This window comes from Botrytis porri (assembly GCF_014898465.1).
Source record: "Botrytis porri strain MUCL 3234 chromosome Unknown BPOR_009, whole genome shotgun sequence".
NCBI classification, from domain to species: domain Eukaryota; kingdom Fungi; phylum Ascomycota; class Leotiomycetes; order Helotiales; family Sclerotiniaceae; genus Botrytis; species Botrytis porri.
The window spans coordinates 1,960,727-1,986,363 of record NW_024066083.1 but is presented as its reverse complement, the minus strand read 5'-3'; the positions used below and the strand labels follow the sequence as shown (position 1 = coordinate 1,986,363).

Below are 25,637 nucleotides of genomic sequence, written 5' to 3'. Positions count from 1 at the left end.
AAGTGGAAAAAGGGGGGCAAGACGCTCCGGTAAGGAGGTCGGCAGGAAGGGAGGGGGTACATCCCCGGATGTATGAGTTGTCTTTTGTAGGTAGGGCGCATACGTCTAGTATGATGTTATGTTATGTAATGAGCTCTGTGGAGCAGTGGGTTGCTGGGGGGAGTGAGCTGAAAGCCTGATATACCGGGAGTGGATAAGGAGGTCCCTGTGTTTTGTGTGTGTGTATATGTGGATGTGGATGTGTGTTTAGATGTGGATGAAAAGGGGATATGGAATTTGAGAATTTGAGAATCTAGATTTTCAAGAGTCTGTCTTGTGGATTGGAGGAGTGCGGGTTTCACCGGTGGAATGGATTGGATTGGAATGAGTTTGAGTTTGATACGATGCATGCTGGATCGAAAGGAGGTGAAGTGAAGTGTGTTGATAATTCGATACTCGGGAATCAGGAATGAATGGCATTTAGGGCAGACTATCCACATAGAACTCTATTCGCCACTACTGGGTACACATGTATGTATCTTGCATGGGATGGACATCTCTTTAGATCTAGCTACACATATGGGTCCCCTACCAGACATCTTTACTCAAAGCGAAACAGACCCGTGAGTAGGTATCACGATTCATGTATCTACAGTGCCGCGATATAAATCATATAATCATAATATACCCAAGCATCCTCCACATGTTAGTCACTAGGGCTCAAACTTTCCACTCGTCTACTTACCTACAAAGGTACTTTAGATCTCCCCGAGACGAGACCCTGTTTCCACACTCATCCATACATGCACTCGCGGAGATATCCCCGGAGCCCCATATTCACTCTATCATACTCTGTACTTTCTCTTGTCCACCGTCCCATCCCATCCCATCCCATCCCATCCCATCTCCGATCCCCTGTTTCCCGGAGTGCCAGTAAGATCGATCCACCCCTTCTTACGGAGATTTCAGGACTCGAATTGGGGACTCCCGAAAGAAGATGAAGGGAAAGAGGGGGGAGAAGAAACGCCACCTTCCTTCCTTTCTTCCTTTCTTCTATCTTCTTCCTCTAATTCAATTCTGGATCGCCATGATTAGATCGACATTGAATCAGCCCCGAACCGAATAAACACCAATGGTAAGGGCGATTCTCCCCGTAGCAAACTATAATCTTGATATCTTGCTTCTACTCTAGACTTCCGCGAGTCGCCGAACCCAGGGCCGTGGGGCCTAAGGGTCTGTAAGTTTCCGTAATTGTTCTGTGGATGCTTCATTCTGTGAGATTTCTGATGTCGATCATGGTTGAGTTTTTTGAGTGGGGGCAGGGGAGGGACTTCCTCGAGTATTCCAGGTGGATGTTCAAAGTTTATGCTTGTATTGATGTACCGAATTTGGAACTTGGTTTTGGGGTTTTGGGGTTTTGGGGTTGAGCTATTGAACTATTGAATGTGCTTGTGGACTATTCGATAAGGGGAAACTTAATAGATAGTGAGAGTTTGGACGGGAAATCAAATCAAATGTAGAGGGAAAGGAATAGAGTTGGGAGGATAACCGGGGAACGGGAACGGGGACGGGGACGGTTGTGGGAATGTAGTGTATTTTGTGTTGTGTGTTGCTGTGGCGAAAGAGATGCAAGTAAATCTGGAGTGGAGGTCCAAAGCATGAGATACATCGAAAGTTTGATTCGTGGGGGAATGCCGGAACGGGATGGATGGATGGATGGATGGACGCATAGGAATCGTTGGATTAATTGGAGGAAAAGCATGGATTGGGAGAGGTGGATAATGTTTCTTGAATCAAGACTAACGGTGTCTTGCGTATTTGATTTATATATAGAGCCCGCGATTAGAACTGCTGGTATTGTGGTGGGAGTATTTGGGTGATGTATGAATTTGGTTATGCTTGGAATATCAGAGAACATCGACTTTGAGTAGAAGCTGAGTGACTTGTGGGGGTTTAGTCTATTTCATGTTTTTGATCCTATTAAAGTGCTGTATCCGATTGATGTGCTCGACCATCTAGAATGTTCAAATCATTTGGAGCATTAGTTTCGTTGGGGACAATCCGCAGTAGCATCTTCGATCAACCTCAATCAGATATTGCAAATCTCAAGTTTACCTACCGTTGCATCCAATGCAACATCTTCACAATGTTTGACATGGTGACACTCAATGCCCCCGGATAAAGACTGCTCATATATTCAAGCTATGAATTCTCGCATTGAAAACCTACTCGGGACCTGAATGAAGCTCAGGTTGATATTCTCGAATAGTAAACTGTCTTCTAAGTATAGATTCTCGAAAACAACAGTTTTCCCACGCAATCTTGAATGCCATCCCAGACTCCTTGTTTGATTACCAAAAGCGAATAATCAATGAGTGATAAGTGAACCCCAGATAGTAACATGTATAGTAATGTCGGTCCTTTGCGTACTGACTCGATGTGCCGATTATTCGCTCAGAAGATCCCTTCACCGGGAGGCTTCGCCCTCATACCCGTGAAATATTAGACAATTACGAGGTTATTTCCCTTAATCGCAAGCCAAGAAACCATTAAACGCCATCATTCCAGACCGCCCGAGCGACTTCGCCGTCAAAATACTTGAAAAGCTGTTCATCCTACGATTACACCACCACAAAGTCGTGGTGGCTCATCGAATTAAAGTGAGAACTCTACTTAGAGTTCTGACTCCAGCCTTGTTGATATCAAGACTGCCTTTCCATAGTTGTGATATGTTTGTTCAAGGAGACGAGCGAAATTATTCGTATGATGCGACCCCCTGAACATTGGCAACAATGACTAAGACGGCGTGCATGACATGGCGATTACCTCATGCGGCAATTTCTCGTTCTTCACCGAATGGTCGAACGATGGCGATGGCAGTGACTGGAACGAAATCGGGGTGGTACGGCGTACTGGATGGGTTCTATACAATAGCGGTACACACCTGCGTATGTGGATGATTGGAGGATTTTTGGAAAACTTGATAATATGGAAAGGGTTAATCATGATTGTAGATGCGTGCAGGTAGTCAGCCATACATTTTCACGGTTTGCTGCTGCTGTTGTGTTATTGAATCAATGTAGCGTTACATGTTGCATCCATCCTCTCAGTTTGTGGGTAGCAGATTCACACCATGCGATTCCATATCTCGATCCTCAGCAGACAAAATGCATACCTGCAGGATTATAAGCGTTGCTCGTTATTCCAATTCGTCTTTCCTTTTAGGAGAAGTGGGATTACTGCAGTGATACTTGAGTACATGCGAAAGAAAAATGACACGTTCACCGACTATCTATAATTGGACCGAGGGGCTGGAGAATACATGAACATACCCCGCAGTCTTTATTGTTTTTCTTCGCGAAAGTTCTCTTGTATTCCTCTCCCTGTGCGATTAACGCTCTACAGCAAAAGTACGCCCGTCGATAGGACAGGTCATAGATCTTGTGTGTTCGACCTTGCAATAACACGTTATGGTTGCAGCATACGCAGGATTTTCATTCATCTCCACCCTTCTCTACTGACGGGGAGCCAAGAAAACACGGAGCCTTCGATCCCCGATTGGAGACTAGATAGAATGGAAAATCTAATACAACGCCTAACGACATAAACATCAATGCGGTCCGAGTCCGAGTGAACGATGGCAGCGGAGGTATCAAAAGAAGTACACACACTGAGTTTTTCTTTCGTCATAGGTCAATTCTCAGATCATGCAAGAATAGGATAGATAAGTCAAGCCTAAATAGGTGCTTTGCGTGTAGAGTTACTTTTTCTTGCACTTTCCCTCTCGTGCGTCTCAGAAAGGTAGTTCTAGTGAGGAAGCGGGCTGTGGCACACGGGTCGTAGTATAGCGATAGTCCAAACCGTTTACAATACTAAAACTACACTATTTGAAGCAAATCCTGCTGCCTGGATATAATGGTTGATACTGAAGTGTAGTCTGAACCGTAGCCTGAACCGTAGTCTGAACCGGCAAATAGATTTCTGCAGCCACAACGAACGACCCTCTTGTCCTCGGTCGCTGAGGAAGATAAAGTCCGATTCATGTGGGAAGATCGCTGACTTAAAGATGTGTTGGTCTCCTCCTTCCCTACGGATTGCCTCTCACTCATTGAATCAGCATCGGAGTCTCCGGTACCTAGGTTCAAGTCCACTCCACATATCGGGATTTGCGCGAGGTGAATTCTCGGGATGAGTTCAAGAATCTTTTCAATACTGTTCGATTTTTGCACAAGTGGATCGAAGAGAACAATACAGAATAACGGCCCCAGAAAATAGAGTGTTTTTAAGCGAATTGATTACCCAATATAGCCAATATATATGGGCTATTTTTAGTAATCAAAAGAGTTCAAAAGGCTGTCTCGGCTTTTAACCCTCATTGCCCTCCACTCAACAGCTACACACACCAGTGTTGATCAAGAGAAGCCAAGACCAAACTTTACTTGGATTATAAAAGCTTGACCTCTTGGCGCTGTAGCCCAGTTTAACCAGTCTTACGGAGAACAGGCGAAATAAGGTAAGATGTTTTTCATAAGTATTGTGCACAGAACCTTGCCCCCTGCTTGCCCTTGTACATTGATACCGAGACAAAAGATCCCAAAAATGTATTTTTATTCTCCATAAGATCATGAACGGGGCAAGTGACATGGTCATTAAACACATACGACCGGATATTCAATGTCGATACTTCGGCCCAACAGATGTTAGATATGGTGGCTCTGGATGTATACTACCACTGATTTTCGATATCCCCTTGACTGTTACCCATGACTCGATTCCCGTTGATTCTCCATGCTCTGTCCACACCGTACTCACTCAGATATCTCCAAATAGGGAATTGGACTTCGGATGACATCTATCAACATGATTTACCAAGAGATAGAAATGCAAGGATTGGTTTCACAAGCCGTCCGAGGCTAAGTATCATGTGGTGGCTGCATAATGACTCTGATGTTTTGAGGCGTCTAATTGGTTCACAACAGCGTGTGGAAAGTATGAGAGAGAACTACTCTAGGAATAACCATGTTCTTCAGCCTCTCCAAATGATCCAGCAATGTTGTCATTTATGCAGAAGCCCACCCAAAGTAGATTGAGTGAACACCGCAGAGTCAGGGTCCAATGTTGCGGTTTGGAAGTTGGAGCCGGTTAAGCATTCTTTATTTGGAGCTTGCGCCGGAAACATCAACCTAATGTTCTGAGCTTAATTCTTCTTCACGATGAATCAAGTTATTTTTTGGAGCATTCCGCGTTGAAACTATGGTATTTACGTAGGAGATAGGAACCTCGATGGGGTAATCTATATTAGGTTTTAGACGAGGGGGACGAGCAGGTTCCCCTCGCGTGTCTAACCAACATACTTCACCGCCAAAATGATCTTCCCATCGGATGGGAAATTCCACGACCTTTAATGAAGAATTGTTGAAGCTTTCTCCCCGAGCTTAGATTTGACGTGCATAGGTCAATCTTTGCTCAAAAAACCCCATCCCATCGCCAAAATCTTTAACTAAAGTTCCACTCGCGTGGCAAACATGTTATCTCTTCGAAACTTCCCATATTTCGTACAGGATCAAGCTTGGGTAGTATCCATGGTGATCAAGAAATAGTAAAAGGTCATGGGACTTCCCTATCGACCATGTGGATTTCCTTTCATCCCGAGACAAATCAATCCTTGTAATATGGCCCTAATTGCCTCATCTGTATCAGTAGCTTTGTGCTGTAGCCGTTAGCCCCACATTACAGAGAAATGTGCAAGGGATAAGCAAGGCAAAAACAACGTCTGTGGTAAGGTTTCTAGGTTTCTACAAAAAGGGTGCTGTTCAGAAAACCAGCCGAGCACACCACTATTGCGCTGGGGAAAAGTGGGCAAGTGGGGGAACGAACGAAACCAGGAAACGCTGCAAACTTTATGTTAGCTACCAAAGTGCTAGGTGAAATCCAGTGTAGTGAACTGTGGATACTGATAGTATCCCTATAGCATGGAGCCTCGTAGGCGTCCCAATCAGATTTACTCGAGAGTCGTGAAGACACAAAGTGTAAGAAAAGACAAGCTATTATTCGCGAGAAGGACCGAGGATCTACGAGTTTGCAGCACCAAAGATCACAGAGCACTGTAGTGAAGCACAGCGATCGAAGTCATGCATGTAGAAAATAAATGGGAAAAAAGAGGCGACCCGACAAACAGTGATAATGAACAATGCCTGGTAAGATCGGACCTGAATTGTATCAAATCTGACCACTATATAAAAACGGACGATTATTAACACAGCTGCATGTATTGCTGTGTGAATAAAAATAGGCGTACAGTAGTGTAGTTTCTGTGCTTAAAGCTTGCGGTAGCTGTTGTTGTTGTTGTTGTTGTTGTTGTTGTCCGATTCTCATACTACGTAGTATTTCAATGTTGCATGTAAACTTTCGTGTGCTCTTTAGTACAGCACAGCACGGCATGCTCATGTACCGCACAGAAAGGAAAGTCGGATCTTCTAGAAGAAGAATGGATACTAAAAATACACTGCTGGGGATTTTGAACATGTCTTTTTTAGCTTTTGCATGCTGCAGTAATGATTGTGCCCAATGACTGATGTACAGACTTATACCCTTCGCTCCTCTAAAGAGTAGTCGTTCAGTAGTTCCATGCATACGACTGATGTTTTGGCCACGCGATTGACAGGATTTGATGAAGGAGGCGTTCGAGGTAATATGTGTACTGTATGATCGATGTCACTATCACAAGAAAGTCTCTGTGCATAGCAAGATAGCATCTTACCACCTTCTTTTATGCTAAGGACGCAGAAGGAAACGATGGAAGTTTTGACTCATCCTCATAATATATGAATAATCAAATCCCTCTGCCCTCTTACCATCCAATACCCAAGTTCATATAACCAAATCCCTATCGACCCATAAGCAGTGACATAAAGCGGTGAAGCCAAGGCCCTAGTCCTTGGCGAGAGCAAGTGAACCAATAAAGTGCAGCAAAAAGGGGGTTTTAGGGTTTGTTGATTTTTCTCGTTACAAAAAGATGGTGACTTGTAGGAAGAAACTTGGGAAAACTGAAACCGTATAGCAGAATCCCCAGTCGCAGATCTGAACGCACGGGATAGTGAGATATGGCTGGGTTCACCCTTTCAGCCGCGGCCAACCATCGGTTCGATCTACGGACCTGTCTAAGTGAGACAATCAGAGCTCAGAAGCTCAACGGTGGCCCGAGGTCATGCCTGGTAAGGTTCGCACTTGATACTTAATGCGTAAAACTCCCTGTTTAGTGTTGTGGGTAGCCGAATGAAATACTGAAGAAGTTGAACACGCTCTCTCCTTAAGCAGTTGAAGATATCTAGACGGCGATCGGGAAGGATGAGTTCACTCCCCGAAGTGCTCATCATGAGATTCTGTATGGTTGATAGATGCTGTATCCAATTCCTTCTCCAAATCCGGAGTAAGGTTTTGGAGTGCAGAATATGGAATTGTAATACCCATTGAATGTACAGCCCGACGGAGTGGTAACGCGGGACGCTACTCAGGAGTTATGAGATAATGACTTGGATCATAGGGCAGAACATGAGTACAAATGAAAATGCCAGTCGGGACAATTTCGTCTATCTGCTTATTCTGCTAATTAGATCACTTGATACATCTTTCTACTTTGCATCGTTGTCCAAAAGTAATTAATATATATGATTATATAAAATAGACCGGGGTAGTATATCCGAATTCCGTGGGAAGAGCGGATCAGGATCAGGTATGAAGGGGCTATTCCAAATATCGACGTGGTGTAGAAGGAATTGGTATTCAATGCCCTCACAATGTTTTTGAATGACATCCTCCCTCCTTTTGCTTTTGATTTTAATTTTGCACAGCCGCCGGCAGTTTCAGTCAGCCTGTCATCAGAAACATCGCAAACATTCAGGGCCTCTCAGCACCGTATCATGACATGGTAACGATGGTAATGATGCAAAAATGGACACGAGAAAATGTGTGAGCGAGTGCGAAAAAGTGCACTAATCTTCTACATTTGGTCATAAAGAATGCTTGTCTATTTTGCTTGCTTCCACCCAATTCAAGACCCCTTTTCGACAGTGCGACACTGGTAAGAAATCGATTTTCGAATCCGTCATGCTGGTCGTGGTTTAGTTCGAGGCGGAGTCGTTCGCCTGTGTCACCAGTATCGACAAATGCGTGTGTACGAGGAACCCTTGAGGCCATCTTCCCGTGAAGAGTGGTGTTGGGCTTGAGCGGCGGGCAAGCGTCGATGCGTAAGCTGCGTTACAATGCAATCATAAGCTGGTTTAATTTGATTTGATTGTGCTCATAGGCTTTCAAGTTTCAGCACAGCAATGGAGAGTGAGCACAAGTAAGGCAGGCGATGGATGGATGTGATGGATGTGATGGATGTGAAAGGTGTGATGGATCATGACGTTCCCGAATAAGTAAAGGATAGATGGGACATCGATAGATATCGGGCCTGCTTCACATTCATGCATTTGCATTTGCATTGCAGTGTGCAGCGTGGTGCAGAGCGTATAATATGTTCTGATCGAAATGTCATCACATTCTCCGTTTCGCTTTGTGCCTTGCCTTGCCGTTCATCTCGTTGATTACTATGATGTGTGATGTATCATGGACGTTACGTTGAACGGACGAGGAAACGGATTAGGTGGGTATATTCAATTACCTCGGTCGAATGATTTGGTTAATGATTGAGCCGTGTGTAATGAGTAGTTTGGAAGTGTAGTAATTCTAGTTTTTTTTCCGTCTAGAAACTTGAATGTACTATTACATCAATCGGTATTGCTAGTAGATTTTGACATTTTGACATTTTGACATTTTGACATTTACACTCTCATATTTCCTAGTGACAGGCAACAGCGTAGTGTATCGACAAGCTTTCTCCCTTGGCTATCTTCAGTTAAAGGGAAAATACTACAATGCCACACAGGTAAGTTCATCCAGGTCCAATCCAGGTAATTAACCCTTTTCTATCAAATGATGTAACAAAACCTCTGTCATCCAGTCCAAGCAAAGAAAATGGAGGCTGGAGCCCTATGCCCATAGCGGGTACCATCTACTTCAAGATTCATGGAACCCTTTGCATTGATCCAGGATATTGATTCGTTCGCCATAACATTTAAGCATTGAAGGAGGGTGATGGCCAACAATATTGCAAGCCAATCCTTCTTCGGGTAAGAAACATAAGAGAATGCGGTAGGTCTCCGTTGGTGACATGCAAACAGAACTCGGAAACCAACCAGTAAGAAGATATCATCCACTCTAAGCATCCACAGACAGATAAATGTGAGGCCGTCCTCCAAGACCAATTCGGCTATCCAACCCGATTCAAGTCATTAAGCTGTCAAAGGCACATGTGAGTAAGTCATTGTGTGTCAGGTACGTACGTCCGTATGTAAATGTTAGTGTACGGTTAGAACTTAGCAGATGTTCATAAAATGTATTTTTGGATCAAGGTGCATTCCGCCTTCCATCCACTACTGAGTACAACCAACCATCACGACCTTTGATCCTTGTTATACCTTATTCCATAGACTGCATCAGAAGATCTACGCCGCTGAAAGCTGGTTCGTTGTTCAAGACAAGGAAGATGGGAACTTTTTCTCCACTAACCTCATGTTTCTCCCTACATTTGAAGTTATGCACCGTCGCATCATATTCACTACAACGCAGGAATTGATTTCAAAATTAGGTAAGTGGATGATGGATTTGCTAGCATGTCCGCAGTAAAATAGAGTTTTTTTCTCAGTCTTTTCGGAAAAGCTAGATGGGAGAAGATGGAAAGCGGTGAGATTTTGATAGGTAGAGGAGGGCGGAGGGGGTTTAGATTTCTTTTGCTTTGATTATACAGTAGAAACTTTGAGCGAGCGAACGAACGAACGAACGACGAACGGTAATAATGTTTGAGGGTTAAAAATAATCATTTGGTTCAATCGAAACTTCGTGTAGACAGAGAGTATGTCGGAAACGAAAACATCAACTTCGGAGAGGGTTAAACTAAAATAGGCTATTCTTATCCGAGCTTTCGTCTTGCCCATTTCCCCCCTTACTTGTTTGCCCTGCCACCTTTTTCCAAGTGAAACCTAAATGGACTTTTTCAATGTCCGTTTTTTGCTCACTTATTTTTGGGCACCCATGAGCATTGTATCTGCGGTACTTACAGGTATCATAGCTCAGGTTTGCCTTGAAAGTTTAGTCTACTATTTTGACATTTATCACTCTACGTGTGAAAAGGTTCAAAGTTTCAATACTTCATAGCACCGGTAAACTGCGGATATTCAATGTTGCTGTCGCAGTGATAATAGCAAAGCTACCTTGAAATAATCCAACCAACTGTCAAAGCACATGATTAGTTCTGGTTGTTCCGCCCCCAAAAAGAGATCATTATTGTTTATCGGAGCCGAAATCGATAGAAAACCAGTTCCATTCTTCGGTACCCCCCGTTACCCTGCCCCCATTGACCTTTTTTTTGAACACATTACGTCTATCTTACTAAAAGAAACTTCTTCAGTTCCTTGGTATTATACAGCCTATATACTATTACTCTATAACTAATAACTATACTGGTATATGACTAATATCTGATCAATCCCAAGACCTCACTCACACTGACACAGACAAAATCTTCCTCCTTGTGGCACCCAAGATTGTTTGTTTGCCCTCCTCGTTATGAAAATAGATCTTGAAGTAATGAATGAAATAGTGGAGAACTGGTGGAATGGATGAATAATTAGATAGTGCACTCTTAGCCCAGGCCCCAGGTGGTAAACTACAGCAGAGAATGCCATGGCGGCATGGCAGATTCTGCCATGCAGTTTGCTAAGTAATGGTCTAATTGGTCTAATAGATGCTAATATCTGCTGTCCCTTGGAACTATTGTAGCTCTTACCAGTATTTAGTTCTTAAGTTTCTCGATGACTACAACGGGAAAATACTCACTAATCAAACCATTTCACTCCACCTGACCTATATTTGCCTATTTCACCCAAAAAAAGATTTTACTTCCATACACTTATCATACACTACTAACCTTTACCCTTCCTACTATCTCCACCATACCATCCAATCCTGACCACACTAAATCCAAATCATCATCATCCTAGACACTCCGTACCACACTACCCTGCCCTACACATGCAGGCTTTCAAGCGCCCCGCATCCCGGGTACCTTGGCTGTGCTGAGAGCCATGCCTATTCCATCAATTCTGCCACACTCCCGGCAAGGACGCCTTTTGCTATTAGAATGCTGGCATCGCCAGCCAATTCATGATTTTGATATTTCCCTTTCGCATCAGGATCATCCAGAAAACAAACACACTTCAGCCCTCACGTTCGCTGCAACTCCTCCCTCCCACCACATTCGCTTGTGTGTATCACTCTTAGGAAGCCCTCGTTGGCTCCTTCCGTTCGCTTTTGTGTCGTCCTCACTCAGCCCTAATTCTCCCAAAAACCTAAAAGGCAAGCCTTCGGAGGAAATTTCTTTCGTAGCCTTGACTCACAACAAACCTTCGTTGAACAACTTGAACCCACACAATCGCTACGCAATCACTACCCTTTGTGTGACGATTATATCAGGCCGAATTCTCCCTGGATCTTCCGGATACTTGAAGAAATACCCAGCTTATATGCTTACTTGCTGCTCCAAGTCTGTCCAAGCTCGCCTCGACATCGGAATACAGTTACGTTGCGTTCAGCCGCTGCGCCTTTAGATCTGATTGTTTTGTAATTCAAGAAGATATTGAACCCGGCTGGCTCTTGCAGCCTTACTACTACACTCGCTTGCAGGACGGTGAAGCTTACATATATCCGGCAGCCTCGGAGACCTTTTAGATCTCTAGTACCTCCCCCTCCGTTGCCTCTCTCACACAACATATAAACTTTTTAGCCTTCTATACATCTTGTTGACCTTACCTTTTCAAACTCGTTTCGACGTTGGCTTTCACTCGTTCAAGCCTTCGTCGTCAATTATTTACTCACCTTATTTTTTCAACTTCTTATCTTCCTAAAGCCTTATTCAAAATGGCCGGACCTGGAGGTGGACCCCCTCGTAGGAGGTAAGATATACACTTCTGGGAATACCTTCTGGACATAGACTGAACTTGAACTAGTCATACCAAGTCTCGAAAGGGTTGTGAAACCTGTAAACGTAGACACATCCGTTGTGACGAGAACTTTCCTCAATGGTATGTCATTGAAGAACAAATCATCTTGCGACTTGAAGAAATTTCAAAACTAATCATAATTTAGTCGAAACTGTACGAAACATAACTGTCGCTGTCCATATATGGATATGCCAGTACAGGAGGAACGAGCCGCCACACCCGAGAAAGCAGACTTGTTATGGACCCCGGAGATTGAAGCAGACATCGAGCGTTGGCAACAGACCGGGAACTTTCCCTTCCCTGATCTATACATCTATCCAGCTCCCAACCCTCAGTATTTCAACTTTGAAGACCTTCGCCTCATTCATCACGTTGCCTCCGTTTCCAGCGAGCTCAGCATTCACGACGCAGGAAATTTCACTATTTGGACTCGACAGATTCCACTGTAAGATTGCCCACTTTTCACAATGAATGTTTGGCATGCTAATCAAGCTTTTAGCTTACTCAAGATTGGCTCGAGCTATCCTTTCGTCATGCACGCTTTACTTGCCTTGTCTGCCACTCATTTAGCTTGGTTGACAGACTGTCCTCTCACGGCAAATATGGCTTACATTCATCGTGGCATTGCCCTCAAAGGCTTGCACGAAGCGATTGGAGAGTTTTCTCGTCAAAATTCAGATGCAGTCTTGGGAGCTTCACTTCTCCTTTCTTGGCAAGCTACGGAATGGTAAGTCATCAACGAAGCTACTATTCAAAGAACATAGCGCTAACACACACTTAGGCGTGGTTGGACCCAGCTCATGCATGGGACTTCATCTGTATGAAATATATTTAATATTGGGTATCACATTTCAGTGTCGACTAACATCTAATAGGTCATCGACGCTATGCAACCTTGGAAAACGGAATCTCAATTCGGTGATTTTATTGCAGAGCAAAGTACGTTCCCAACCGCACCACCATCTCCGGCGCCCGGCCAAAAGAAACTCAGTCAACCACGCAAGCAAGATTTGGATGCATTGCAACGCGCCTATGCTCAACTTCAAAAAGTTGAAGTCCATTTGAAGAGCCACGGCGAAGACACCAAGGCTATTCAACAACTCATGAGTTTTGTCCGAGGTGTCCGAAAGGTATCTCCATCCCATACCGCCGCTCAGCGATTCGAGATGCTCAACCCACTTCGAGCTTGGTTATTCTGGCTACCGGTTATGTTCTTGCAACAAACACGCGGATCGCCCTCAGCGCTAGTCATCCTCGCTCATTACTATACCATCGCTTTGGTCGTGGAACCGCTATTCCCTGAGGTCGGAGCAGCATATTTTGGCAGTCTTTCTCTGGGACCCATCGAAGAGATCGCTCGCCGATTGTTCTCCATCAACGTTTCGCAAACCTCTGATTCCAACATGCAAACACCTCTTCATCTTATGGAATATCCCATAGATATGGTTTCAATGTTTAGAAGTCGTATGGGATGGGTTCAGCCAGAACGTACAGCTTCTTTCCCGACATTTTCGCATCATAGTTACGGTATGGAGGACAATTTCAACACTATCTCTCCTTACGGAAATCCAGCGTTCACCTACAGCCAAGAACATATCATGACCATGCCATCGGATCCGACATCTTCTGCAGCCATTCCGCCATTAAGTCTCGATCCATACGCCACCAATCATTACTTGGGAATTCCATCGCCAAGTGGGTACGGCGGGTATCATAGTCCGGCATCTTCGAACTTTGGGGAGGGTTCAACGGTCTACAGCGAGCATGGGGAAGATTTTGCTCTGTATGAGGGACAGGGCTCCGGCTCCAATTTCGGCGGGTTTGTGCTTCCGACCGTGTGGATATAAACCTCGAACGAAGGCGATTTAACATTTACGACCAGGACCACAACATCATCTTTTCAATTCGAGCCCAGGTCTTCCGCGGACCAGATCAAAGGCGAACATTCCGACCAGATGCAGCAACACATGCAGCATTTACCTCAATTCCAACCTTATACCTACCATCCTCAACAATCACCTCACTATCAATACGACAATACTCCGGTGGACCCCAAGGGGAAAAACCGCGAGCTTTAATATCAATCATCTCCAAATTCCCCTTTTTAAATATGCGAATACGCGCGCACCGTCGAGTTTTTACGAGATTATATTTTATGGATCTCCTTAATTATTGTTTTTAATATCTACATCATCCTAACGACTCTCCTTTATATCCGACCAATGATCTCACGAAGTTTACGATTTTCTTTTGCTATGCATTCTCGTACGAATACCAGCACCCACGATCCTTTATATACCAAGACAGCATCTTGCATTGGGCGGCGTTTTTTTGGCTGGGTTTGAGAATTGGAGGAATTATTGATTGGGCTGAGCGATTGGGCTGAGCTTTTGGGCTCAATGGATAGCCATAAATGGCTATAAAAATCAGTTGGCGTTACAGTTAAGAATAGTAGCGATCTCGTGTGTTGTGCGAACAGGGTTAGATTTGCAAACGTCTGGGGTTGTAATGATAATATGTCTAGATAATCTATCAGATGAATCTGTCAGGAAATCAATCAATCAATCAATTAAATTAACAATCCACTGGTGTTCTTGAAATCTCAAAGTGATCTGCTCAATGATGTGTGACCTGTCTGATATCTCTCCCCTTCCGCAAAAACTACCTACCTACTAGGCATGCAGTCAGCTTCCAAGAAAAAGTAGGTTATTAGGTCGAGATCTCAATATACCCATATATTCCTCTCCACAATTATGTATAAATTCAAAGATCTACAGAAACGCATCGACGTTAAAAATGACGTGCGTCTACTCCCTACTGTTCAATATATCAACACAATTTTCGTCTCATTTGGCATCTCACCGGGGGCAGCAGGGATAGTCACGTGAAGAGGGGCTTAGCGTCAATGTTAGCGGCAAGACGTAATTGGTCGCACCTGGAGCTTACCTAGTTACGGAAGCTTGAGCTTCAAATGTTTGTAAAGTTATAATTCAAAACTACTTCTCTTTCACCACACGTCTTGTACATTAAACTATGGCAAATATGAGTGGTGGTTGGTCTACTAGTAAGTAATGCGTTCCATATATCACCAAAATTTGAATAGAAATACCAACAATACTAACAATTCCACTCCAGTCGAATCTGACGCAGTAAGAAGGCCACAGCACAATTCCTGATCTAGAGCAAACAGACAATTAACATCATCCTCTTACAGGGAGTCTTTACATTTCTTCTCGATAATCTCGGTGTCAAAGATGTCCAATTCGAAGAATTGATCGCGCTCGATTCTGATTATCTCCGCCAACTCTCTCCCATATATGGCGTCATATTCCTCTTCAAATATCCCGTCGGAGAAGCTCCCAATAAAGATGGCACACCCAAAGATGGTGCCTACGATTATCCCGCTGCGGAAAATCTCTTTTTCGCGGCACAAACTATACAAAATGCTTGTGGTACCCAAGCACTCCTCTCGGTCCTGCTGAACAAAGATGGAGAAATAGATGTTGGCACTCCCCTTCGCGAATTCAAAGACTTTACCGCAGGGTTCCCCGCAGAGTTTAGAGGAGACGCGCTCAGCAATAGCGATTTGATTAGAGATGTTCATAACAGTTTCGCTCGGTCAAGTCCGTTTGTTGATGAGACGCAACGATCTTCGAGAGACGAGGATGGAGATGTTTATCATTTCATTGCCTATACGTCTATAAATGGTACGCTCTATGAATTGGATGGTCTGCAACCTGCACCTATATCTCATGGAGCATCGACTGTTGAAGAATTCCCAGAGAAGGTTATACCAGTTTTACAGAGGAGAATAGAACGATATCCAGCGACGGAGATACGATTTAATTTATTGGCTATGGTGAAGGATTTGAGGGTTAGAGCGAGGGAAATGGGTGATGTAGAGTTGTTGATGAGAGAGGAGCAGAAGAGAAATGAGTGGCAGTTCGAAAATGCCTTACGAAGACATAATTTTGTAGGATTTGCAGGGGAAGTATTGAAGGGTGTGATTGGAGAAAAATTGAAAGAGGGACCTAAGGCATATGAGGAATGGGTGGAACAAGCGAAAAATAAGACAAAGGCGAGAGCGGAGGAACAGAAGAAAGGTGGTGGAGATGGAGATTTAGAGATGTCTGGTTGAGGGATGTTACTTACGATTGAGAATTCGAGAAGACATCAAGTTGAATTGGAACTTCTAGGTTGATCAATTATCATAGACCTAGCATCACTGGAACTTTGTACGCGGATGGAACTTATGAAATGGCATATATGATTATTTGCAAGCGGAGCATGCTAGTCAAAAAGACTAAAACATAACATCACGTCAAGGAAACAAAATGGAATTTGTTGCCAGGAAACCCGGTTGGATCGATTCTTACTCATCTTTCTACATTTCAAACAGTAACTTCTTTGTTGTGTTACAAATCATTGATAAACAAACAAACATACATGTCTCTTCCTGCCACATCACCATCGCCATCACCATCGCCATCACCATCACCATCAAGTAAAAAGTTAGAAAGTTCAGAAACTATCCTATCGTGTATGGATGGATATTTTAAAATCATATATGTACTCACGCCGCCGAAACGCTTATGAACAATAAACAATATCATCCTGAATTCCCATACCCATTCCCAAACCCATCGCTTCATGCGTATGTATATATGTTTGTATGTATGTATATCATGAGCAAGCAGGTAGGTATGTATAAATATATGTAGGTGTATACAATCACCGCAATCCCTATTTCGCTTTTAAAACCTCGAAAACCCCCAAACCCCCCCTAAAACGCCCTCACTACCTAACAACCTGCGCAACACCTTCTCTAATACTTTCCCGCATCCTCGCTTCTTCCTCTCTCCTCTTTTCCCCTTTCATCTCCTTCCCCTTCCCATCCCTTTCCTTCTCCTTCGGCCCCTCATCTTTAATATTATTCCAATGCACCACCCCCAACTCCCTATCCACCCTTAATCTCTCTCTATCCTCCTCACTCACCAGCACTCCCTCAATCGCCTTGACTTTTTTCGCCTCCACAAACGACATGATGCCCCCCGCCGCCGCAACCATACACGCTAGCGCCACAAAAAGTCCCGTACTCCACGACGGACGATCGTACCGATTGAGTCCCCACATGAACCCCGCGAGGACGGCTTGGAGGAAGGTATTCCACACCATGGTCCAGACCACAAAATCGAGTTTCCACATTGCGGTCGCGGGGGCTCGAACACCCGTTAATGGTGCATCCGGCGATTTCTCGAGAGGAAACGCGAGACTTGCTTGAGGGAGAGAAGTACCAGAATCTTGGACATCGAGTTGCGAAGGACCGATTTCCGGGGACAAAGACTCCGAGCCCGCGAGACGAAACCAAGATCGATTGATCCCCGCCAATCTTCTCAATCCCATTTCGTTTTTTCCAATCCGGTACTGGAGGAGATAATACAGGTCGCGAAAGCGCCAGGGAATGGTTCCGAATCCCGTTACGCAGAAAAGAGCATTGAGGATTTGCGAATCAATTTCGATCCAGACGCGGCGAGGAGAATTGATGTCGTTGCAAGTGGGTTTGCACATGGCGGGCGACGCATTGCAGAGGAGTAGAAAGAGCATACCGCCCCACGCAACTACATTCAATCCGTAAACCGTAACGAGAAATCCCACGGGAGTGATGAAGAATTGCCAAAAGGCTTTGAAAAAGATGGCCGTTGATACTTGCCATGAATGTTTGGGCGGAAATTGGTATCCGTTATCGAAAGGAGTGGTTCGGTATTCATCATCTATCTTCGCATTGTGAGACGCGCGGGTGGCATCGCTGCTAATCCGCACACTAGAATTCGGTGTCACAAGCACCTCATTCCTAACATCTGGATTCGTAGCCGTAGAAGTACTTCTCAGAAGCGAATGCGCATGTGAATGATCCTCTTCCTCTGGAGCTTCAGAAAGAACACCATATTTGGTTTCCGTACCCGATGGGACTTGATCGGAAGTATTCATACCGGCCGAATCCTTTCTCCTACTCTTATCCTGGTCTCCCAATTGTGAGAAGGAACTTCGAGCAGAGCTTGCGCGTCTCCGTATTTCTCTTACCTGGCCCTCGCTTGACCAACCCTCGACGCCAAAACTTCCTCGTCGAATATCCGTGATCGAAGGTACCTGCGCTGCGATTTGTCCCGACGCAATACAAAATCCTGTCGGCGGATTCGATTCTTCAAAGACTTTCGAAACTCGCCGAATACTACCCAATGTACTTGATGCTCCTCTACTTCGAGTATTTCCTTGTTCGTCGACTTTGGAGGTAGACGATGGATTTGGGGGGGAAGATCCCTCTAGAAGGGGGAATGGTAAGACACTTGGTTCGATGCTAGATTGTTCATCTTGGCGTAGGTGATGGGCTGGAGGCGAAGCTGTATTGGCATTGGCATTGGCATTGGTATTCGCATGATTCTCGGCACCGGCCGCGAAAGTATCATGATTAGCCATTAAGAATGTATGGGTTGATATGGGTATCGAAACACTGTCTCAATAACGTGCCGCAAAATGCAACGAAAGAATTTGCTTCTTCTTCTTCAATCTTTATTCAGTCATACTGAGCACATGAGCATCAGTAAATTGAGTTTTGAACCAGGGAAAGAAGTAAATAAAGTTGCATCATGAATCTGTGTACGGGTATGCGACTGTCTAGTGATTTAAAGAGTTCTAGGCTTCGCACGATCCGTCCAGGAGATGGGGATTCAGGGGTTATGTATGGTAAACTTAAAATTTTAGCGGCCTCTTAACTCCACGTAAAAAATCTGATCAGCGCAAAGAATGCGAATGAGGGGGGGGGGGACTTGGTATTCTCGTATTTCGTATCTTCGTGTTTTCGTATTTTTCGCATCTAATAGTCTTCTAGTTTTTACCTACTCCGTAGACAGTTACATTACTGTGAAATTTGAGAAAAGACTGTTATCTTCCTGTGTTTATTAATTTGTGACGTGAAGTATATCACGTGTTTGGGTGGCCAAGATAGAAGCATTTATGAATAACAAGTATGTAGACGTAGGGAATGGAGCCAGAGGATGAGTGCATTCTATGGAATGAAATATATGTGCAAACTAAATGATACAAAGAAAGAAACATAGGTAGATGAGTGTTCGCATTACAAGATTATAACTATTTGGAGTGATTCAAGATACGAATTTGAACTGTGTATTTCAAGATTCATCCAAGCTGTCTGTTTGTAGAGCTTGTGAAAAAAATCCAACATCATTCATGTCCACGCTCTTGAACCGTATGAATGCCCAACCCGATGTTTCCATATTCTCGTATTCAAATACAATTTGTAACTCAAATCGAAAAGCTCGCGTCAAAACAGTAGAAAATAATGAAATCAAATTATGAGAGCTTGCCCTCCGCTTTCGCAGCTAAAAAGATTGTTAGCTTCACTTTGAAGTTGTTGCAAGATTCTTACCTTTTACTTGCTCGAACACTTTGAGCATCTTTCTTCTGGCTCCAAGCGCGTTGACACCCCTCTTCTCTAATGCCTCGTCATCTAGTTCCACAAGCTCGGTCCAATTCATATCCTTAAGCTGATCGGTGTACTTATGTAATCTCAAACTTCTCAGCCAGCTGGGAATATCTTGAAGAAGGCTAGGATCGGTAGGATCCTCAGGAGGCTTTGAGCTACCCCTTCTTCCACGTGGCGATCTACCCCGCGCCATTTCACTATGATCAGAGAGATACCCCTCATGCTGTCCCATACCAAATGCGTTAAGACTCAACCCACTCATGCCATTGTTGAGTAGGGGTGAGGCTCCATCGTATGCGGCCAAGAAGCCGTTATTCTGTGGAGATGCGAAATTGACTTGACCAAACCCGCCTTGCATGGCCAAACCTGGAGAGCTTGGCCTAGACTGCCTGCCGCCGAAAGAGTGCTGCTGCTGAGCTTGAAGCCCTAGGACCTGGTCTCGGCTCATTATTTGTCCGTGTTCGTTAATCATGACAACGTTAGCGTTTGGCATGTTGTTAGGAAGACCGGGAGAAGGTGGAACCTGTCCACCATCGTTTGATCTAGCACGGCGGTACTTTCGTACATCATCCAAGGCAAATCGATTGTTGACTGTAGAAAGAGCCGCTAATTTCATAGCCGTAGCGTTTGCGACCATATCGGTGTTGCTGTTCGAAGCATTGAAATTGGGGACCATTGGTGTGTTGACCATCGAGGCCCAGTTTCCATTCCCTGCATTGTATGGCGAAAGTAGTGGCATATCAGAACCAGTATTGTCAGGCGCGTTAAGTACAGTATTTTGAAGGTTAGATGAGCCTTGAATTTGAGTAGGCCTGGGAGAGCGCAAACCACCAGCTGAAGGTGGCGGTTGCATAAACTGACCCATGGGTGTTTGTCCCGAAGATGACTTGGGCCTGTTTGCCTGGTCATTACTGCGAGATCCCCATGGTGAGGCGGGAGGTGCACTATTGTCCGCCGAGTCTCCAAGACCAGCGATGACAGGTGCGGTGAGAGAGGCACGGTTATCGTAGGCTGCACTATTTCTGTTGGATGTAGGAGGATTGCCCCAGTTCTGAGTATATTCAGCCTTTTTGCTGGCAATAGCTGCCGCAGCATCTGGAAACATGTTGTTTATCATGGATGGGTCTAGGACAGAGTGTCTCTTGGTAGACGGAGTGGCGGGAGGACGGCCAATAGAATTTCTTGAGCCATCACCACCGAGCTTGCCCATTGCATCGTTTAGTCGAGTTGACATAGGATCTGGAGTAGACAAATGTTAGCGAGACCTCAAGAAAAATGTGAGGTTGAGATATCTTAAGACAGACCTTTATCGAAGTTTGCGGGTGACAACACACCAGACATTGGATGGTTTTTGCCCATCTGCTGTAAAACTTGAATAAAAAAGCGAATCTGTACTTGAGTTGTTTGTTGAAGTAGAGCATATAAAGCAGCGGTTCGTTCGGCCTCACTCAGAACCCGGAACCATTGTTCTATTGCACTCAACTCATCCTTGAAGTCTTGATCCAAAGTTGCAGCTGCCATTTCTTCCAAGGTATTCTCATATTGATCAATGTCGGCGATCCATTGCTGAGCTTCCAAGTCAGTATCATTTTCAGGGACGCCCTGACCTTGCATTTGTTGAGTGCCGTAAAAATCGGATGAAGGTCGAGCTTGGCCACGGCTAGCAGATGGTGAACCTGAATATCCAGCCATGTCTGCAGAAGCTCGAAGGTGATGACCTGAGCCGACAGCGCGTGAAGATGGAGGTCGAAGCGATGAAGTATTTGTAGACTCGACAGGAGTGCTGTTGCGATTGCCTATGATGTGTCCGGCCGACATATTGAGCATAACTGTTCTAAATGTAGCTTCAAAACGAGATGCTGTAATAAAAAGATTGGAGATTCGCCTTGGGGGGAAATGGGGGAAAATATGAAACACAGCCGACGAATGTCAATGCGAGGAAGATTGCAGGTTCGTTCCCAGTAAAAAGCCTCGACCCCAAAATTAGAAAGATGTGCTCCAATGTAAATACCGATGCGCTTGTTTGCTACCTGCAGGACCTGCTGAGGAACCAAATCAAAGTACAGGATAGGTTCGTGTATTTTGTTAAGTAAGTTTACGGTGGATTGGAAGTGGGTGGCAGTGAACCAATCGAGAGGGATTTCTCAGGGTTCAGGTGTTTCTTGGGTTGTTAACTTGTAAGAAGCTCCGAAGTCAGGCTGAGAGAATGGATGAAAGACGAGAGATGGATAACTCGAGATCCCAAAAGGGTTCCTGGCTCCGATTTTCAGATTTCCAAATGCCCAAATAGTACTGACTCGACAGTTGCTGATTGATATTGTACTTTTGATGCAGTAACAGAGTAAGTTATAGGTACACAGTCGAGTTCAGTCGAGTCCAGTCGAGTCCAGTCGAGTTTGAGTCGGTTTGACAGGATGAGTTGGATTTGAATTCAGAGATTATTCCATAGATGTAGATACTTGGTAGATACTTGGTAGACACTTGGTAGGTACTAGGTATCTACTCGTATAATAAATAGATAAAATGGAGAGATACGGTTGTGTTCAACGTTTTATTTGGGTCTTCTTGAAGAGGAGGGGGCAAAAAGTAATGTTTCGAATTGAGTAGATGCGGAGCAATAATAAGTTCTTCAAGAAGTACTAGGTAGGAAAATCCCCGAGGGAAGTACAATTGTAAGATCTTACATTTACCAGTATTATTATGCTGCATTCACCGCGGAAGTCGGACAATGTTTGAAAAAGCAGAGCCAATGCCAGATCGCCGTTGATGAATAAAGAAAAAAGTTATGTTTCACATTCTAATTCACCAACATAGATAATTGGTAGTTAAATCAATTCCCAGGTCACAATAAGAATAAGAAATGAAGTCATCTCCATCTCGAGGTTCCTTCATTACCTTGGTAGAAATATTCACTTGTAGCTACATTCACTTCAAAGTTCTTACATTCTCCTCAATAGCCATTATCCGAGATGATTTTAGATCATGATTGAAGAGAAAAGAATCGAATTATATTGGTTATCAAGTCCTATCACTGGGGCAAAACAGAAATGCCTGCCTCTGGCTAATTAAAACCCCAAAGCCCCAGAAGTATCCAATACATGTTAATTGTCACCTCATAAATGAAGTCATCCTAAGTACTATGACTTGACATTTGATATCCACGATTTGTTTTGTGACCCCTTCGTCATGCACCATTGCCTCATAGAGTATTGAGAAAAAGTGTTTGGTAATGAAGGGATCTGGTGTTTGATCTTGGCACGAAAAGAAAATATCCTTTCAGCTAGAGAGCATTGAAATGGCTCTAAAAGCTGTACACACAAATGCCTGTGTTGATGATTGTTCATGGGAGAAACGAATTTGGAGTGGAAAGGGAATAGGGTAAAAGGGGAGGAAGTCATTGGAAAAGGGCCAATTTTCACGTCACCTCACAAGTCGAAATTTGAGGTACGTCGGATGGTGTAGCTTGTGTTGATTCAATGGATAGAACTATCGCCCCCAGTGTCTAATCCCGGTTTATGTCGTCGGCTTGCTTCTACTTCCCTGTGGAGCAAAATATCGGAATGCAACTACTGCCACAACCAAGTCTCATAAAATAAGATATTATCAAATTTATGCGGTCTCACGCTTGCCCTCCTTCAACTCCTTCTGTAATGATAGTCAGTATTCGAATGCGACGGATACTGATGATCGGAAGGAGGACGAACCAAAGCCTTCATTGTGCCGTGGAGAGCATGTCTGTGGTTTCTTCTGAACTTGGGGTCGGTACCCTTGAGGGATGGGTATCTGGAGGTCTTTGGCTTCTTGATACTGCGCATCGATGTAAAATTAGCCCCCATTCATCCAAAGCCGGTTATCAATTGAAGTAGACGGAATTTGTGGTTATTGATCGCGATAATATGTAGGGGATCGTACCCGTTACGGTGAGCCTTCTTCGACTGGTTGTGTTGGGACGAGTTCTTGGATTCTAAAGAGAGGCAATATTAGTATAATGAACTTTGGGATTGCCATAGATTGGGATCTTAACATACTCGCCATTGCGACTGTTGTTAATTAGCAGTCTGTTGGATTGTTGTGGTGGTCGATTTCGTATCGTAGAAAAGGGAATTAATTTTCCTCCAAAATGATCTTGGTGCGGCGGTTGCTCGCCTAAATTTCGATCTAATCACGTGAATCTGACTAGCTTCCCCCGCTGTCTTTCCACACGCCCTTTTGCATCGAAGTCTGGACACAACTTGAGCTACTCATTCCGTTTGTTTTCTATTGAAAGGTTATAATGTGAATTTGTACCTTCATGGCCCATGGTCAAAAATGTCATATGTGTCATTCAATTTGCTTTTCAATCAAATATATGTACAGTACAAGCTCTATCACGTCTACTCCAGCTAAACCTAGCAAAACCTTTAATGCTCTACTACCCAAAACCAGAAAGAAATCTCTATGTCCTCATTCTTACTATTACTCGCTCACTACTCAAAAAAAAATTTATTACTTAGCAATGACTGGTAAGACTTGCTTAGCTTTCGACGCTGCAAGATCTGCAGCCTTTTGCAATTGCTCCGATCTAATCTTTCGAAGATATCTGAAGAGAAGAATGAAAAGTAGTTCCATTCTACGTAAGTATTAGCTTAATTAGATCTCATATGGGTTACATTGTATGGGTCGAGTTTTACCTCTCTTTCGTCATCATTAGGAGACCTTGAACAATGAGTCCCTTGGTGATTTGTGGACCAATTCCCTTGAAGAGGCCCAGCAATCCTTCATTATGAATGATGAATTGCATTACCTCGATAAAACTCTTAAACGGTTTGCCCTCTCTGGAAGGGGGTGGTCTTGACTGAAGCCCAACCTTCGCAACAATCAAAGGCTGGGTTACAATGGTCGCAAGGGATTTGGACATTGCTCCCAATACTGTCATTTTAATTAGACGCCGAAAGTCCCATTGAATTTACAAACTTACCAAATGCTTCCCATGGTTTTAGGCTTGTCTTGCCCGGGAAAACAACCTCTCTCAGTCTTTGATACGCGCCATATGTAATGGCAGGATTAACAACAAGTACTAAGCTGGCCTTGAGACCTCTCCAAAGGCCGGTCCAACCATCCTCGCTATGGATAACATCCCGAGCTGTATCTACCATCCCTTTCCTTTCACCCTTTTTCTGTGTTTGTTGACGAGTGGTAACTACTGCAACAGGAATAGTAAAGACCTGAGCAACAGCTCCTGCGACGGCCCCTAAAGACAATTCGATTGCAGTGCTTGGAGGCGTGGGGACTTTCTGAGAAGAGATATATAAGGTTCGAACGACTGAGTACCAGTAGAAGTAGGCAAAATTGGTTGAGGCGACACCAATCAAGGCGCCATTGATACCAGCGTAGAGTCCAGTAACTCCATCCTCGGCTACAATCTTAGAAATCGCATCCCAAGTCGACGTATAGTGAACTGCATCATCACCCGTTGGTGCTACATCGGTCGGTTTGCGTTTGACCTGAACTTGCAGGCGAGTTTTTACTCTGGTAGAATTGCGATATTAGCTACCAAATACAAAAAGATTCGTAGAATATAAGCAAACGATTACATATCGCCTTGCGAATGCGCACGCAAACGGGGATCATAACTTACATATCCAGGGGATATACCATAGCATTTGCAATTACAGCTCCTGTAGCTCCAGCAACTGCCAAACCCCATGGTGGAATAACAGCCTCTTTTGATTGTCCTGCCATGTTGGATTTGTAGAATCTACTAAACGACTTTATATTCTTGAGTAGGAGGAATATAGAATGATTATATTTTAAAATTTCATGGAGCAGCAAACAAACAAGCAATGATGGATATTGAGTCTGGGTATGATTAGGTAAAGAAATAGGTTTAGAAATAGGTTTGGTCCAAGGTCTTTTTCATATCTTCTTTGAATTTTAAATAATATATATAAGAGGCACAAGTATGTATCACAAATGCAGATAAATAAATAGGAGGTTATGAATCTCTAAGATATAATATTCCTTCCTTTCTTCACGGTTAGCCGTTATGTATTGCTATCATGCGCGGCGCGAGGGTC

The 25,637-nt window shown here is 44.1% G+C and overlaps 7 protein-coding genes across 7 annotated transcripts; 3 read left to right on the top strand and 4 right to left on the bottom strand.

Moving 5' to 3' along the window:
- Positions 1-7,506: 7,506 nt before the first annotated feature.
- Positions 7,507-7,951, top strand: EAF01_007375 (uncharacterized protein; the record flags this gene model as incomplete). The annotated part of the gene is made up of 3 exons (XM_038915630.1): positions 7,507-7,633; positions 7,664-7,711; positions 7,830-7,951. 3 exons carry the CDS (start codon positions 7,507-7,509, stop codon positions 7,949-7,951), a joined length of 297 nt encoding a protein of 98 aa, XP_038769268.1.
- Positions 7,952-11,997: 4,046 nt separating this feature from the next.
- On the top strand, positions 11,998-14,158 carry EAF01_007374 (uncharacterized protein; the record flags this gene model as incomplete). The annotated part of the gene is made up of 7 exons (XM_038915629.1): positions 11,998-12,032; positions 12,087-12,161; positions 12,226-12,525; positions 12,580-12,807; positions 12,862-12,898; positions 12,956-13,899; positions 13,963-14,158. The coding sequence occupies 7 exons, from the start codon at positions 11,998-12,000 to the stop codon at positions 14,156-14,158; spliced, it is 1,815 nt and encodes a 604-aa protein (XP_038769267.1).
- A 964-nt stretch (positions 14,159-15,122) lies between these two features.
- Positions 15,123-16,218, top strand: EAF01_007373 (uncharacterized protein; the record flags this gene model as incomplete). Its single annotated transcript, XM_038915628.1, has 3 exons — positions 15,123-15,144; positions 15,216-15,229; positions 15,295-16,218. The coding sequence occupies 3 exons, from the start codon at positions 15,123-15,125 to the stop codon at positions 16,216-16,218; spliced, it is 960 nt and encodes a 319-aa protein (XP_038769266.1).
- Positions 16,219-16,877: 659 nt separating this feature from the next.
- Positions 16,878-18,554, bottom strand: EAF01_007372 (uncharacterized protein; the record flags this gene model as incomplete). The annotated part of the gene is made up of 1 exon (XM_038915627.1): positions 16,878-18,554. One exon carries the CDS (start codon positions 18,552-18,554, stop codon positions 16,878-16,880), a length of 1,677 nt encoding a protein of 558 aa, XP_038769265.1.
- An 894-nt stretch (positions 18,555-19,448) lies between these two features.
- Positions 19,449-21,399, bottom strand: EAF01_007371 (uncharacterized protein; the record flags this gene model as incomplete). Its single annotated transcript, XM_038915626.1, has 3 exons — positions 19,449-19,477; positions 19,525-20,820; positions 20,886-21,399. The coding sequence occupies 3 exons, from the start codon at positions 21,397-21,399 to the stop codon at positions 19,449-19,451; spliced, it is 1,839 nt and encodes a 612-aa protein (XP_038769264.1).
- Positions 21,400-22,989: 1,590 nt separating this feature from the next.
- EAF01_007370 (uncharacterized protein) lies at positions 22,990-23,659 on the bottom strand. The gene is made up of 4 exons (XM_038915625.1): positions 23,610-23,659; positions 23,494-23,545; positions 23,286-23,388; positions 22,990-23,226 (listed from the first exon to the last, which is right to left on the bottom strand). Exons 1-4 carry the CDS (start codon positions 23,614-23,616, stop codon positions 23,191-23,193), a joined length of 198 nt encoding a protein of 65 aa, XP_038769263.1. The 5' UTR covers positions 23,617-23,659; the 3' UTR covers positions 22,990-23,190.
- A 407-nt stretch (positions 23,660-24,066) lies between these two features.
- On the bottom strand, positions 24,067-25,302 carry EAF01_007369 (uncharacterized protein; the record flags this gene model as incomplete). Its single annotated transcript, XM_038915624.1, has 4 exons — positions 24,067-24,190; positions 24,252-24,489; positions 24,539-25,089; positions 25,199-25,302. The coding sequence occupies 4 exons, from the start codon at positions 25,300-25,302 to the stop codon at positions 24,067-24,069; spliced, it is 1,017 nt and encodes a 338-aa protein (XP_038769262.1).
- Between the last annotated feature and the right edge of the window lie 335 nt (positions 25,303-25,637).

Coding starts and splice junctions, on each gene's coding strand:
- EAF01_007370 (XM_038915625.1), bottom strand. Junction 23,389..23,493: donor AAGAAGGCTCACCGTAACGG/GTACGATCCCCT, acceptor ATCGATGCGCAG/TATCAAGAAGCCAAAGACCT. Junction 23,227..23,285: donor ACGGCACAATGAAGGCTTTG/GTTCGTCCTCCT, acceptor CTATCATTACAG/AAGGAGTTGAAGGAGGGCAA.